The sequence below is a fragment of the Melanerpes formicivorus genome, unplaced genomic scaffold (assembly GCF_026170545.1).
Source record: "Melanerpes formicivorus ecotype bairdi unplaced genomic scaffold, bMelFor1.0.p_v2 SCAF_26, whole genome shotgun sequence".
NCBI classification, from domain to species: Eukaryota; Metazoa; Chordata; class Aves; order Piciformes; family Picidae; genus Melanerpes; species Melanerpes formicivorus.
The window spans coordinates 7,027,379-7,043,772 of record NW_027142378.1 but is presented as its reverse complement, the minus strand read 5'-3'; the positions used below and the strand labels follow the sequence as shown (position 1 = coordinate 7,043,772).

General features: G+C 42.0%; 1 protein-coding gene across 1 annotated transcript in view; it reads right to left on the bottom strand.

The window, feature by feature from the left end:
- Positions 1-16,394, bottom strand: part of TGFB2 (transforming growth factor beta 2) — a 69,195-nt gene that overhangs the window by 19,109 nt on the left and 33,692 nt on the right. The window contains exon 2 of the mRNA XM_068153493.1: positions 5,104-5,267. Coding sequence (XP_068009594.1) covers positions 5,104-5,267 — 164 coding nt within the window. The remainder of the gene's footprint in view (positions 1-5,103; positions 5,268-16,394) is intronic.

The window sequence follows — 16,394 nt, the reverse complement described above, 5'->3', positions numbered from 1 at the left end:
CCAAAGCTCTAAGCAAGCTCTGCAGGAGCCTGCAGCATGGACCTGGACCATCCCTAACATGGACAGACCAAAGGTGATCTTGGCAGAGGAATTTGACTAGATGATCTCCAGAGCTCCTTTCCAACCCTTACCATTCTATCATTCTACCATTCGATGCTTGCTTCAAAGTCTTGTTTGCAATCTGCTTCTGGGATTTTACCCTGCTGCCATTTGTTTGCTCCAGTCCTGTGCTCTGATACATTCTGCAGTGCATCCCCCCCTCCCCCAGTCCACAGCCTCTCAGGTACACCCACCCACAGCAGCCTCAGATAATAAAACCCAGTGCTTCATCCTCATTTTTCATGATGTTTTATGACGTGTTAACAAAACCCATCACCACTTTCACAGGATGTAATGATTACTTGTTATTGTTTGACCATTTGTACATAATAAAAAATGCCTTAAAAAACAGTATCACAACACCCCCTGAACAACCTCTTTTTGCATTGTGAGGGGTTCTACTCATCCAGCTTTGCAATGGTGCCTATTTATTTTTTGGAATGCTTATTCATAAAATAGAAGAGGGTTTTTTTTTGAAGGGTGCAGGGGACTTTATTCATAAATACAGAAGCACCTTAATAAAAGAAAGATGTGATGAAGTCTTCAAAGCAGGCAAGAAAACTGATGAACAAAGACATTCCCATAACAACTGAGCTTTATCTGATCAAATTCCAATAAAGCCTGCATTTGGCATAAATCTTTAAAAACATAGGAAAGGCCACTGGAGGATGCTAAAACTTGTTTATTTAATATTATTCCTCCTCCCTCCCTCAAAAGTACTTTATCCTCTTAATATTTTCTGGTCTCAGTGCACGCTGAGAAGTCCATTGAGCAAATGCAGAACAGTGGAAGGACAGGAGAAGTGTGGGAGAGCACTCACTTCCATCATCTGAAGCCATGCTGCTTCCTTCCCTACGGCTTCCCACTCTCCAAAGTGCTGATAATCAGCAGCACCACCAGCAGATTAACCCTCACTTTTGGGCAGAAGAAATAACAGAAAAGACAGTGACTTGAAAGAATTTCATTCTCTGTGGCTTCACTTAACTAGAGCCAAGAACAGAAGCTTTTACAACAGCTTTATAAAAGAAACCTAATTCCTACTTCTATGAGTTTTATTATTTTCCATCCTAAGACTACTTAATATATGCACTGTGCTCCCCATCTGCACAGAAACACAGGGATGTGGCTGGCTAATCCTGAAATACCAAGAGAAGTATTCTGGGTGAAAACAGGTCTTAAAGAAACTATGAGCTCATGGGGATTACCACTTGCCTAGTGGCTTAGTGGACACATCCAGGGTACCTCTAAGGCAATAATCTTCAAGACATACTGCCTGGAGAAATCTGAGGGGCAGCAGACCCAGCAAACAGATCCACAACCACTTGCTACCAGCATAAATAGACGAGGTGCTCTCTGCTTCAACCCTGGTCCTGCTGCTGCTGCAATGGGGGCCAAGAGCAAGGGGCCACAGTCCTGGCTTGCCACACCAGGCAGCCCCAGACTGCGTTCCTGGAGTCAGTGTAAACAAGGGCTGCAGGAAAACACAAAGTTCTTTTCTGATGTGGTTTGGAAAAGGAAGCCAAGCATAGCCCAAGGAAAGCTTAGCTGAAAAGGTGCAGTCTTGCCTTTCTTATTCCATTTTAAAGGGTAGATCAGTAAGGGCAGAGGACCACACAAAGAAAGAGTCAGGAGGAGAAACAAAATATTTGTATTCTGTTTGCTTATTTTTACTATTTATCCTGCACATCTGTCTCTAGCTGTTCCTAAAAATAGTCCTTCAGAGTATGTTGTCTCTTCTGCACCAGTGATCTATATACTACTACTAAACTCCCACACTGCCACTGGAATAAATCACAGAGCTCTCAAGAGAGCTGTTAGGAGACCTGCATGAGTTCAGGGACAGCCACTTTCTCAGTGAACCACAGGAAGAGAGTTCTGACTCTCTCCAGAAGACCTCTGCCCTCTCTTCCTCCTTGACTAAGAAAGATGAGGGAACATAGGAACATCCATTCCCTGAAACTGCAGGTATGAGAGGAATTTAAAAAACCCTCATCAAGATCTTCTCAACAAAGCAAAACACTAGGCAACCTCAAACTTGGTGGGAGGGAAAAAACCAAAACCAAACAAAAAAATCACCCCAATAATTAAATGTTACTTATGCAAGATGAAAACCCACATTGTTCCTTCTGGGCACAACAGCCCTGGCAAGCCCAGCACATATCTCACAAGACAGGAAGCAGTGCTTATGCACAGAGGAGGAATGGTGGATGCGTGTGCCAACTCCACGAGCAATCTTCTCTGAGAGGCTCACAATCCATGCATGGCTTTTCATGCTGGAAGCAAAGATATTGAATTAAGCCTTCAGCCCTTACAGAGTTTATCTGCCTCTCCAACTTCCATTGAAATGAGCATCTTGCTCATTCTTTCTTCTCCCTTTCCACGTTTGTACCTTTCTCCACTGCTGCACACCCCTACTTGCACTATCCATCTAGCATTACACAATCCTGAAGCTCCTCCAGCATCACTGTAGCACCAATGCCTCCTACCCATCCTTCAGCTCCTTAAATTTTCTTCTTTCTAATCTCTAAAATTCATATGCTAAGTTTTAGGATGCTTTCTATAGTGCTGTGATGCATTGTATCATGGAACCATAAAGTATCTCAAGTTGGAAAGGTCTCATAGGGATCATGGGCACCAGCTCTTCATTTTGTTCCTGGTTTGGCTTTTCCTGTTAAAACGTGGCATGCTAACCTCAAATGTACTGGAGATTAGATGCAGCAGTATTCAGGGACTCTGATACTCCTACAGTAGAGCTACAGTAGGCAAGGAACCCACACAGTTCCTACTGGCCATCACAGAGCTAAGATAATAGCACCAAACAGTTTTGAGGAGACCTGCATACAGGACTGCAAGAAATAAGTACGATCAAAGTGAGGAAAAAACAACAAGCACACGAAGGCTACAGGAAAGTACAGCAGAGGAACTATCATTATCATTTTAATAGGTGCTCTGCAAGGGAAATGCTTCAAAGAGAGCTTGCCTCTATACAGGCAAAGTAATATGCCAAAAATATGCCTGGCACAAACATGCATTCAGAGCCTGCTGCCTTTGGTTTGCATGTTACTTGGTGGAGAAAAGACCTAATCCTACAATAACCTGCACTCATTACTCACCTAACACTTCACTCAGTATGCTCCACCCAGCCTAAAAAAGAAACTGCCTTACTCACCAGCTATATATTTATCTAAAGGACTCAAGTACCTGCCCTGGATGCAGGTGTCCATCATTTCCATGGGCACAGGCTTGCTGCAGTCGGGCTCTCTCAACTAAGCTCCAGCTGTTTCTCATCGTAGGGTGAAATCCCTGCCAAGCAAAAGCCCTTTCCTCCCTACATCTGCTGAACCCTTTGTGTCCCAAGTTCCTCAAACACAGAAATGCAATGAACTGAGCTCAGGCAACTACAGCTGTACTCCTCTCAGGTGGCTGAGTAACGAGTCTCAAAAGTAGAACAACAGAAAGCCCAGAGATGCCATCAACTGTTTTTAGGATGTCTGAACATGCAATCATTTCAAGAGGCTGCTGTGGCAGCATCACAGTGACTTACAGTATAATTCTCTCTGTGATGTTTGCTACATACAGACAATACCAGTAAATCTCATTAAAGATTCCTAGGTTTCTCTTTTAACAAAAAATACATTATTTACTAAACTTTTCTGTCAGTCTGTCATAGATGTGAAGCCAGTGACCACCTGTGGACCTGAACCACATTTAGCTGGGAATCATGCTTCTCCTACAGCTAAACAGTATCTAAACAGACCAGTGCACTTTTTCCTGCTCTCAGCCACTAATGTTGGCTTATATAACCAATTCAACAAGCATGTGAACCTCAGTTTGTCCCCCTGTCTGCTCCAAGTTTGGCTTGCACTTAACCTGAACAGTGAGGAAAAGGTGAACACAGGAAGTAAGGGAGAATACTAATTTGAATTTGAATTTGCACCCACTAGATCTAATTGAAGAGTGCAGTGCTTCAAACTCAGGGGTGTGCTCAGGCATAGCTAATGAGGCCAGCAAGAACAGAGGCAAAGGTAGATTCAAGACACACTTACAAGGTGGTATCCAATCTGACAGGGTTTTCAGTAGAACAAATGCCAGGGTGCTGGAAGTACCATGAGTTTCACTTGGTATAAAACTGCTGGGAGCTGAGCCCTTTTTGGTTGCTATGTTTCTCAGCAAAGTGAACTGTGCTTTAGAGAAAATATGCTCTAGGCACTAATTGCACAAATGCAGACACTATGTAAGTGACTTTAATGGCTTTAGAATATTTTAAAAGATTAAATTACCTCAATCTTATCAACAAGAAGGAGTGAGAAAGCCTTGGGGTCATTTTCTTCCCCACTCCTCGGTCCCTGATTTGTACACTCACTTGCTTCACCCCCTGGGCTACCATACAAATGCCAGGTCTTAAACTGCTAAGCTTTGTAACTCAATTCGGGAAAAGAACAAAATGAAACATTTATCTTTTATTTCCAGGTTAGAGTGGAATCAGTTCTCAAGTGAAGGATTCGACCTGCCCATTAAAACCAGTTTGTAGAACAGATCAGTACATTTAGCACATGGTGGCAGAGATAACCACCAAAGCTGCTATGCTCGTATATTAAATGGCCATCTCATTTCAGTGCCTGTTTCAACAATGCCATTTCCATGAGGAGCAGTTAAAAGACTGAGAGAATTAAAAGAGGAAAGAATTTGACTTCTATGTAAACTATAGAACAGGCCACATGTTGGAAGACAAAGATCTGGGAATGACTTATTTGACGTCTTGCTGTCACTTACATGCTGAAATTTTGGAGCCCTGAGACACAACTGCTACAAACAAGTTTGCCTGTTTCAGCTTCATACGGTTTTGAATAAAGCCCTTTCTAGGAGAGGCACAGGACATAAGAGCTACTTTGTCAAGACGGGACTCAATCAATTCCCCCCATGGTTTGTTCCACCTGGTAGATGGGTGCAAGATTGGTTTGCTAGGGAAAGACAGGAGCTGACTCCTAGGAGGTATCCCCATACCTGGTACAGCTCTATCCGCTGCTCCGAGACACGCGCCTTTGTGTTCTGCAAGCGGAAGACCCTGAACTCGGCCTTCACCAAGTTGGAGGCATTCTTCTCCATCGCCGAGACATCAAATCTGACGATTCTGAAGTACAGGCTGTAATAGCTTGGTGGGATGGCATCTGCAAGAAGGCAATATGGTTTTATGATTATTTTTTTCATCATAAAATTACTGTTCCTTCAAGACCAGACAGCCTCGGTAAGGGAAATATCTCTACTGTGATTCAGTTTCCAATGGCCAATTTATGATGATGAACAATTTAACAAGATAAAAACCAGCTCCACATGTGTTTGATTATAGGAACACCATCTTAACAGCGATTAACAACTATTTCCAACTGTATTTCAGGTCATCCCCTCTTTCAATATATTGCTGGAAAATTCTGGATCCTTATAAATTAGGAAAAAAAAAAAGCTCACAGCAGTTGGTATCTGGCAAATGCCTTTGCACTTGAACAGAGTTCACAAGGATCTGCTAAAATGACAAGTAACAGCAATTCATCTGCTCTGTATGTTCTCTGAAGCCCATTTTCCCCTAGAATATGAGCATTAATTAGGCAGCTTCAGGTTTTGTTTCATATTAAAATATTTTATTGGAAAAAAAAATATTCGTTCTGATCATAGTGATGGGACAAAAATAGAAGAGGAAGAAGAAGGGGAAAGAAAAGGCAAGCAGATAGCAGACATTATTATCAAAACTGTATGAATTTAGATCAGTAGAAGCCATAAATGTAATTACTTCTCACTATACACCAGGTAGAAAGCAGGGGAAAAAAAACCAAACACAAAAGATGGACTCAAGTCTTGAGTAACAGTTAGACATATCAGTTTAGGTTTCAAAACAGTCTCTTCCTCCTTTGTAGCTATAAATCCTGACTGAGGCAAAGCAACAAAACATTTCTGCACAACCTGGGTTACCCTGACGGGTTCAGTGATCATCTGAGGCCTTCCCACCCCCATGCTGGCCAGCAGCACAAAGAGGAACCTGCTCACCAAATGGTGCCTCTGACCACCCGCTGACCATGCATCACACCCTTCCTCAACCTGCTGCCTGGCAAGGCTCTCCTTGAATTGCAGAGCCACACTCAGAGATGAGTCAAAATGACTCAAAAGCCGTGATAAGAATCTCTGTGCAAACCAAGGGAAAGTTTTCCCTGTCTCTTACAGTGTGAGAACTGAAGTGGATAAAGGAAAAATCAAAAAAAAGGAAAATAGAGGAAAATTGTATTTGGGAGGCTGGGCTGGGGGGGGTGGGGCGGGGGGGGTGTGGATTTTCAGTTGAGGAAGCAAAATCTTACAGGCTTCCCTGGGCAGATGCCAGCAGGAAGACTTCAGATCATAACTACAAAACATGGGGTTTTCCCACTAGTCATGTAGCTCAGGACTTGTCATGCAGGGGCAGGAGATGATGGCATCAATGTTTAGGGAGGCGAGCAGTTCAGCAGCTATGAAAGAGCCAGGCTGTCTGTAACCCCAGCAAGGCTCCACCGCCTCCCTCAGATATCCAGGCCATTAACATAGGAATCTATCACACAATCATAGAACCACTGCAGCTGGAAGATACTTATCAATTGAATTAAGTACCTTCTTCTGGAAGACAGCTAATTCTTAATAGATGTAACACACACAAGTTATCATTTCCATGTAAAGAAATGGGAAAAGCCCAGTACAATACATTTACCTTTGTTGCTAACTACTAGCAATTGAAAATAATTGCAGTAAATCCTTAATAAAATTTATTCATATCGATAAGACAGATTAGTAACTTAAGATCTTCTTCCAAGTATCTAGTGTTTCTAGACTGGCTGCTATTACTGGAATGTCTGAGCAATGCAGCAGCTCCTGACTAGACAAGGCAACATCAAAGAATCATAGAACTGTTAGGGTTGGAAGGAGCCTTAAGGATCATCTAGTTCCAACCCCCCTGCCATGGGCAGGGAGACCTCACACTACATCAGGCTGCTCACAGCCACATCCAGCCTGGCCTTAAAAACCTCCAGGGATGGGGCTTCTACCACCTCCCTGGGCAACCTGTTCTAGTGTCTCACCACCCTCATGGGGAAGAACTTCTTATTAACACCCAATCTGAATCTACCCATTTCTTGTTTTTTCCATTCCCCTTAGTCCTATCACTACCTGACAGCCTAAACAGTCCTTCCCCAGCTTTCTTGTAGGCCCCCTTAAGATACTGGAAGGCCACAGTAAGGTCTCCTCAGAGCCTTCTCTTCACTTATTATGCTTTTAATAATGGATTTGTTGTAGCTCTTTCAATGATTCTTAAACTGACTACAGAATAATTGACCTAATTGTGGCCTTCCAGTATCTGAAGGGGGCCTACAGGAAGGCTGGGGAAGGACTTCTCAGGATCTCAGGTAGTGATAGGACTAGGGGGAATGGAATGAAGCTAGAGGTGGGGAGATTCAGGCTAGATGTGAGGAGGAGGTTCTTCACCATGAGAGTGGTGAAACCCTGGAATGGGTTGTCCAGGGAGGTGGTCGAGGCCCCGTCCCTGGGGGTGTTTAAGAGCAGGCTGGATGAGGCTCTGTCCAGCCTGATCTAGTGTGGGGTGTCCCTGCCCATGGCAGGGGGGTTGGAACTAGATGATCCTTGTGGTCCCTTCCAACCCTGAATGAAACTATGAAACTATGAAACTATAAATACCAAGTATAAGTCAGTAAGTTAGTCACACAAAGAATAAACCACATTTATTCTGTCTTCACAAAATTGACAGATGTTTCCTCCACATAATGGAGCCAAAACCTCTTTTTTTAAATGACCATAGGTAAAATAATCCTAGCTCTAAGAAAATCATCAGTAATAAAGACATCATCTCAGCTTCAACTACAGATACAGTGGAAGTCAGAGACTGTAAGTACTTAAAGAAATCTTCTGAAAGAGTAATTTCCAAAGTAAACCCTTGGTATGGTCAGATGTATAAATACAAACAGAAGCCACAGGCTTCCTCATGTTTACATTTAATTACAAAAAAAATAAAAATGAAGAGAGGTTTCTCAGCATTTTGTGCTGAGTGCTAGAAAACAATCCATAAAGTATCACCAATATCCCTGCCTGCCAAGCTTATTGACATAAAACTCCTACAATCTCATAATGAGAGCTCGAAGAAAAATGGAATCAAACTGCACCCACACCAGAACTGCTCCTCTCTCCCATGAGCAACATGTTAGTGACGGTCTCTCTCAAAACGCCAAGTGAAGATCTTCTGAGAAAAGCTTAACTTTATGAAATTATGATCTTAATTCCTATGTATTTTGGAAATTCTTATAAAAACCCACTTGCTTCAGAGACTATGTCCTCATTTGAGAGAGAAATAATCTCCTCAATTTATTTTTCTGTTATAGGAAACTCCAGGACTACTACTTGTTCTTTGACCAAACCTAATCCTACTAGGAATATAACTTGGCATAATAATATGTATATACAAGATTGGTTCTTCCAGGATGAGTTGTAAGTTGTCCTTCCCTGTCATTTATTTGAGAATCATCCCACCATTTCATTCCCTGTGGACAAGCCAAGCTAGCAGCCAGCCACTTGCCGTGGCACAGAGAAACACCCTGTCCATCTTGACTTTATTTCAGATTGAAAAGTAATATTTAACTGCCAGCTTGATTTAAATTTAACTTCCAAGTTATTGCTAGAACTTTCTTGCACTATATTTGTAGTCTTTCTAACTTAGTTTCTCTATTTTAGATACTGAATATCACAAATCTTTAAATATTTCTCTGAATGGATTATCCTGAATAATTTCTGTATTTATGCCTTTTCACTCTTTCCTATATAAAGAAGACGGAGAAGGAATACTCTCTCAGTGGTTTTGTGTTTGCATATGCACATTCATTTACACAGCAAGAGTACATCCCTTCCACTGTAAAGCAGGTGTGCAATACCCACCATGAAGAAGAATGAATTCTTGCCTTGTCTTAAGCTTCATCTCTCTTCTAAGGTAGTTTTATATCTTTCAAAAACCCACACGAAAATTTTGATTTCTTTATTCTATTACTTGAGACAGTATCCACAGGAAGTCAACTCAGAAAAAAATCATTATTCATGGATAGATGAAAAAAAAAAAAGGTTTTTTTTTTGCTAACTGGAAGCTGTTCTCTGAAAGAGAATGGCTGACTGCAGAATTAATGTTTATGTGAAAGTTAATCAACATTAAAACTGAGAACTGAGACTTGCAACTCTCTTTAAGGGAACCGAAAGAACCCTATGGAATCTGCAGGGGTTTGGATTAGCTTTTAAATGATTTCAGATGATGCAATTTATCTCTCCTTATGGCTCCACCTTAACCTGACTGTTGTACCAATTCAGACTCAGCTGGATACCTCTGGACTCCCCTCTGGTTTTGGCCCAACAATTCCAGTAGATGCCAGGATGCCTGACCAAGTTAGCCTGCAAACACAGTTACCATTCCACAGACTAGACTCCTTAAGTATTCTTTGGTCCATTGTCAATGACAAGTAGAATTAAATCAGTATGTTTCCTGTAGCTAGGAAAACATGTATTTTTTTCTGGTTGTGAGCTAGGGAATAGTAAATGCAATGAAAGATACCATTTTTATCATCATTAGATTATTAATTCAATCCTTTAAAAAAATGAAGACTTCCAGCTGTAATAATCATAATCACAATCATCACAGTACAGCTGAGATGAGTTACAAAACACAGCTGGAGAAGGTGAAGGCAGCATCCCTCCTCCTCCTCCCTCTAGCCTGTTAAGCATGAAGCATCACAAGTTTAGCTTTTTTTTGTTCTTTTTGTTTTGTTTTTCTTGAATGAGCTGAAGCTTCATTAGCTGCTTTCACAAGACAGTTCACATTGCCAGATTAAAATGTAATCTGCTGAATTCTTATATGCGTAAAGACACTGTGGTTTCTGTGCTTCTCACTGACTTTCTTGAAGTCTAGCATCCTCTAAGCTCCTATGCCAAGCAACTACGACAGAAAGCAGCTCTGCTCTGAGAAAGCAGAAAAGGGAGGAGTGCAGGAGATCTATTCCAAAATACTCAAAAGCCTTTAGTACTGCTCCAGGTTGGAGCATAGTCAGCAGGAGAGACTGAATACATCTTCTGAGTGACCATCCAACACAGCCTATAGACCCCCAGGCATTGCTCCTGAGAGGAAAGCAAGATGAAACCAAGCTTCCTTAAATTGAAACTGGGAATAGGAGTGTTTCAAACTGAAGATACTGCCCAAATCAAGAATGTCCTGTACAAAAGGGTGATACTTTTGCCTTTCACAGTTGTGTTTGATGAACTAAGCCCTGTATTTCTGCAGCTTTCCTCACAAGTACTGCATGTACTGACACTGCAGAAAAAAATAAAACATCATTTGACACAGCTCTTCTGAGATCTGGGCTTTCATTCTGGCAAGGGAAAAGGCCTAAATTCAATTGTATCAAAACAAGGGTTGTTTGGCTTTTTTTTTTTCCCCTTCTGAATTTTCATTTCTGCTATTGAAACAACAACAACAAAATCAATTATATGCACAGCCCAAAGTTAGCAAACTTAAACAGCTTTATTTTTCTCATTGGAAGAGGCCAGGCGGTTCGACTTCACACATACACCCACACTGGAAAGGCTGAGAGCTTCAATCTAATCCTTCCATCAAGGGCTTGTAATAAATGCTGCAAAGATTTATTTTTATTCCCTTTTGTGTTTATTAAACTTTGGAGGGTTTCTTTTCCTTTTTCTTCTCTTTCTGGTGCTTTGCCCATTCTTTATTACAGCAGCTACAAAACATGGAGTGCCCTTTTCTTCTCACTCCCTTGTTTTTTTTCCCCTCCTTGTCTTTCTATCTGCAGCACATGAATGACCATGTAGTAGGCTTTGAAGCAGCACATGCAAATATTTATAAGAGTAGCTTGATTGTTATTAAATGCAGTTGTTATGCTTTCCATGCTCTGGCAAGCTTCCCCTAACCTCTCTAACTATTAGGACCATTTAGGCTGTTTAGATTTCAGCTCACTGATAGCAAATTCTACTTTCTTTTTTGTTGTTGGTGGTGGTGTGTGTAACAGGCAGTATAATGTGACATCCTTTCTGCCCCTATGTGAATTTCCTCTCTGTTCAACATACGGGTCTCTACCACAATCTGGGTCAGACTGCCTTTAAAGACATCCAGAGCTGGTAAGCAAAGTAGCATGTGCAACACTGCTGGAAGGCAGCTGTAACAGCACATCTTTCCAGCAGGATCTTGTCCTTCCTGTCAGGCACACTCGGGTCACAAATCCTTTCCTCTTTTCCAGGGAAAGTCTCTCCAAGAAATTAGAAACTTGTTTAAGGCATCTGGGCTCCCAAAGCTCATGGATAATTACTCTGCTCACCCCTTCTGACCCTGACATGACTGCAGAATCCTGCTGGAAATGGCCTCTTTGCAATGAAAGGGGATATATAAATACAGTGAACAAAATGACAGAGGCCTACAGGTTATATCTGGGAACTAGGATTGGTCCTTGGAAGTACATCAGTTGTACATCAGCTTTCCATTAGCACTGAAACTCTATCCTGCTGTGACATTAAGTTATGAACACATCCATTAGCTGATCAGTGCCCTCGGACAGAACACTTGCACTGCTCTCTGCTCAGACATCAATTCCCATCTCTTGCATCAAGGCTTCAAAGTCAGATGGTACAACAGAGACTTACTCCAGTATTCCAGTTTTTACCTGCAAAGCTGCCAATGAGCTATTACCATCAATCATTTCCTACTGAGGAAGGACACCGGACCAGAAGTCAGCAAAAAAATCTGCTGGGAACACAGTGAATAAGGCTTTCAGCTGAAGCCCAGTGTCTCTAGAGCAGCTCTATTTGCCAAACCGGGCATGTGTGCACCTACAGCACAATGCAAGACATCATGTCTGTTATTGCACCTGTATTTTATGAAGAACCCATGCCAGAAACTGGCAGCTAGGAATCCTCCACTGAATGATCCCTCAGTACATAATTTATTCATGGCAAAGGGGCATGGATAGTTCACAGTTCTACATATCCTGGACCAAAAGAAGTGTGAGCAACAGGGCGAAGGAAGTGATTTTCCCCTCTGCTCTCATAAGACCTCACCTGGAGTACTGCATCTAGTTCTGGGGACCCCAGCATAAGAAGGACATCAAACTACTGCAGCAGGTCCAGAGGAGAGCCACAAAGATGATCAGAGGGCTGGAGAATCCCCCCTGCAGCGACAGGCTAGAGAGCTGGGACTGCTGAGCCTCAAGAAGAGATGCTCTGGGGAGACCTTAACAGTGGCTTTCCAGTACCTGAAAAGGGCCTACAAGAAAGCTGGGAAGGGACTTTGTAGTGGTAGAACGAGAAGGAATTGGAAGCTTGAGGAGGGTAGATACAGACTGGCTATTGGGAAGAAATTCTTTACACAGAGCGCAGTGAGACACTGAAACAGGTTGCCCAGGGACGTTGTGGATGACCCCTCCCTGACAGTGTTCAAGGCCAGGATGGACAAGGCCTTGAGCGACCTAGTCTAGTGGAAGGTGTCCCTGGCCATGGCAGGGGGATTTGGAACTAGATGATCTTTGAGGTCCCTTCCAACCCAAACCATTCTATGGATCTATGAATTTCACTCTTGGTATTTACTACACATGGATATGCCAACACTTAACCAGAGAAACAGACAGGCATACATAAAGGAAGACAGAGCTTTCTGCATCACAGACAGAAAAAGAACATCCAACCGCTGGGTGATCCTTTTGAGGATCAGAATAACTAACAACTCAAAGCTGAAGCTACTTCAGTGTATTTTAAGAGCCCTGAGGTGATTCTCCTTGGAGAAAACCCAAAGAAACAAATTCTCACTCCCACATGGACTTCTGCTGCAGCTCTTTAAACATTACTTTCTTTCAGTTACACTAACAGAAGCTAATCCTGAAGATGTTTTCTTATTTCAGTAATTTCTTCTCACATTAGTTACCTTTTTCTTTCTTTGTAATGATGACACACTGAGCTCTTGGTATGTGGCACAGAATCCATGCATCTAATTACTATGCCAACAACTGGCTACAAAGAACAAATGTCACTAGCAGACTCTCAAGTGCTACAAGTAAAGACACTTGGCAGTGCTCACATAGCACAAATGCATGGTTTATTTTTTCTGCCTGCACTGTTTCTGTCAAGTTCCACATGACCAAAAAACATACACCAATGAAGCCCTAGATAGGCTTTGCTTTAGAAAAGAATGATTACTTAATTACTAGATTTTCTCACATATTTTCCACTGTTGAACCACTTGCTGTTCCTCTTAAAACACAGTAAGATCTGACAACATGTGAGAACTAAATAACCCCAGGACATTCTCCAGACTGAAGAGATAGGTACAATGAGGCAAAGATTGGATTTTCTGAAGACATCTTTGTGAAACCTGAATCAAAAGCTGACTAGCCAAAGCTATGCCTTCAAGAGCAAAATGATTCCCAGTTCCCAAATATTTAATTCCTTCAGGATTCTCCTACTGCTTTGGAATTTGATGGACTTCTGACACTTTCATGTAACTGTCTTTTGTACTCATGATTTCTGTAACAGTGAAAGACATTCTGCAGTTGGCTTTGGTCAAAGTGCAACTGACATAGTAAGGACACTAAGACAGTGTAATTAGCCACTGGTGAATCACAGAGTTACATTAAAGTTTAGGATAAATTCTCAGAAAGAGAACTGGTAAGACAAAACTTAAATCACTGGTATTGTGGTAGCAAAGCTGCTGCATGGAATTCATGGCACAAAACAGGTCAAGTCCCGGGTTTGTGGGTCACTTTCAAGACACAAAGAGAAGTGCATCTTATTATATACTCTCTAATTTGTGTCACTTCATCTTGCCTAGCGTATTGAAGCTGGTTATGAGTCCTACAGTGGGCATCAAACTGTGCCAAGAAAAGCTACAATAAAACCCATTTTAACCCTTTTGGGTTTTTTGTAATTGTTGTCTCTGGGTTGAGCTAAATCATAAATCATCGACCCTGGAGGCGTTCAAGAGGAGATTGGACGTGGCACTTGGTGCCATGGTCTACTCATGGGGTCTGTGTTGATAGGTTGGACTCGATGATCCTCGAGGTCCTTTCCAACCTAAGTTATACTGTGATACTGTGATACACTGTGATATTGCAAGCTCAACCTCAACTGTACTTACATGTTGCAAGAGAAACTGACTTTGGATGTTCCTTAATTTGGTCTGGAGACCAAGGGCTGTAATTTTCCTGTATGATTTAAGTGAATCTTGTCAGCCAGAAAGTCCTCATTTAAAACCTTTGTTCCATTGAAATGTCTGTGTGTGCCACCCTTCCACAATTACTCTCATAAAGGTACTAGTACTTGTAGTGCTTTATAGGCTCAGTTCAAAACACTGTTCAGCCTCAAAAAAATCCATACTACCCATACCAGCTACAAAGAAGGAAAAGAAAATACCTATTTTGAATAACCAGCTACAGCTTCTTCCCTCCACCTATGTTTTCCTTGACTGGATCTCTAAAAAACAAATACCCTACAAAATTGTACTGCTAGAGCAGAGGCAGCAATAACTAACCAGTGTGCGTGATCAAAAACCAAGGCTCACAGAACAACTCTCTTCATAGAATAAAATGGTTTGGATTGGAAGAGAGCTTAAAGATATCTAGTTCTAACTGCCCTGCCAAGGTCAGGGACACCTTCCACTAGACCAGGTATCTCAAAGCCCTGTATCACCAGTTCTTAAACATTTGTACAGACTGTAAGTACTGTGGTGTACTGCCCAAATGATGCTAGTCTAACCCTCTCCCCATGTCTCCCCTCTCCCCCCATCACTGCTCATCTGCAAAGATTAGAAGACCTGAATGTATTTCAGGAATGGGAGAAAAATACTTCAGACAAACATACACAGTCCTTCCAGATAAGCTAAACAATTTGTTTCAGAGGAAATCAGTTGCCTGTGCAGACTGCCCTGAAGAAAAAAGGAAGCACTTGTGGGATGTCTAGAAAGACACCTGAAAGTAAGGACAACAGACTGCACGCACAAGTTCCCATCTTCAAATATAGGCTAAGAAAAACAAGCACAGAGATTGCAAAACTCTGTATTCTTACTTCTTTACAGCCACAGGCAAGTCCTGAGGCAATTACAAGCCATAATGCTGGACTTCTATGAACTCTCCTGTCCTTAAAGTGCATTCTGTTGAGTAAGACTGAATTCCTCTAAGAAAGCTTACTTTTCTTCTGCAGCTCTGAAGAAAGCTAAGACTGCCCCAAAGACCACTTCTGCTATAAGGCAAAACTCTTTTGAGTATTACTTTACAGATGAGCCAGACTAAGCAGTAAGCCTTGAATCAACTGCCTGTATCCAAACCTCTGAAACTGGAGAAGGATCAAAAGCCAGTTGAAACTGATGGAACCTCTGGCTAAAATGAAAGGGGAAACTGTCCAGTCCCTCTCAGGAAAACAAAATCAAAACTCTAACCCAGGAAGACATGGTGAGACCATTGCCAAATACTCCTATTTCTTAAAAAGGACCATGGAGTCCCTCTCAGAGGATGGCCTTTCTCAAGACAAAGCAGAACATGGATAGCACATACCCACACCTGGTCTCTCTCTCCCAGATGCTATTGGCCTATTTGCAAAAGCTGGAGTAGCTGGAGAGGAGTAAATTAGCACCTCACATGCCAACGTGTGTAAGTACCCCTCAGCAGCATGGTGCTCAATGGATACTTTCTGCCTCTGCTTTTACAACTGCTTGAAAATCTGCTGCCTGAAGAAAAACTCCCTCCTGTGAACTCACCAGACATTTCTCCCTGCTTGCCTTAAAAGCTTTCTAGGCTGTTGGCTTGTTTTCCCTTGTCCATGCCGAAATGAAGGGGCTGGGTAACACAAACAACACTGACGCAAGACAGGAGAGCTATTTTCAGGTCTAGGTGTTAAGCAATGCTTAATTGGGGTAACCTAACTACTCAGGAATATTCAGAAAAGCAGCAAATACTGATTTTTCCACTCTGGACCAACTTTCAACAAATACAATCTCCACACATTTTATAAAGTCTGAAAGGTCTGACCTCAGCTTTCTGCTTCTCAAAGTCCTATTTACACAATAGCTGTCATGAAAAGGCGCCAAGAGGGAATGTAAACACAAACCATACTGCTATCTTTGTTTCTCAACAGAGAAATACTAATCTTATGTCAGATTAAAGCACACAGTGTAAAGAAACAGTACAATATCTTACTCTTTCAAGCATAATCCCTCTATAAGCTCACTGTTGCTTATGTAACTTTAC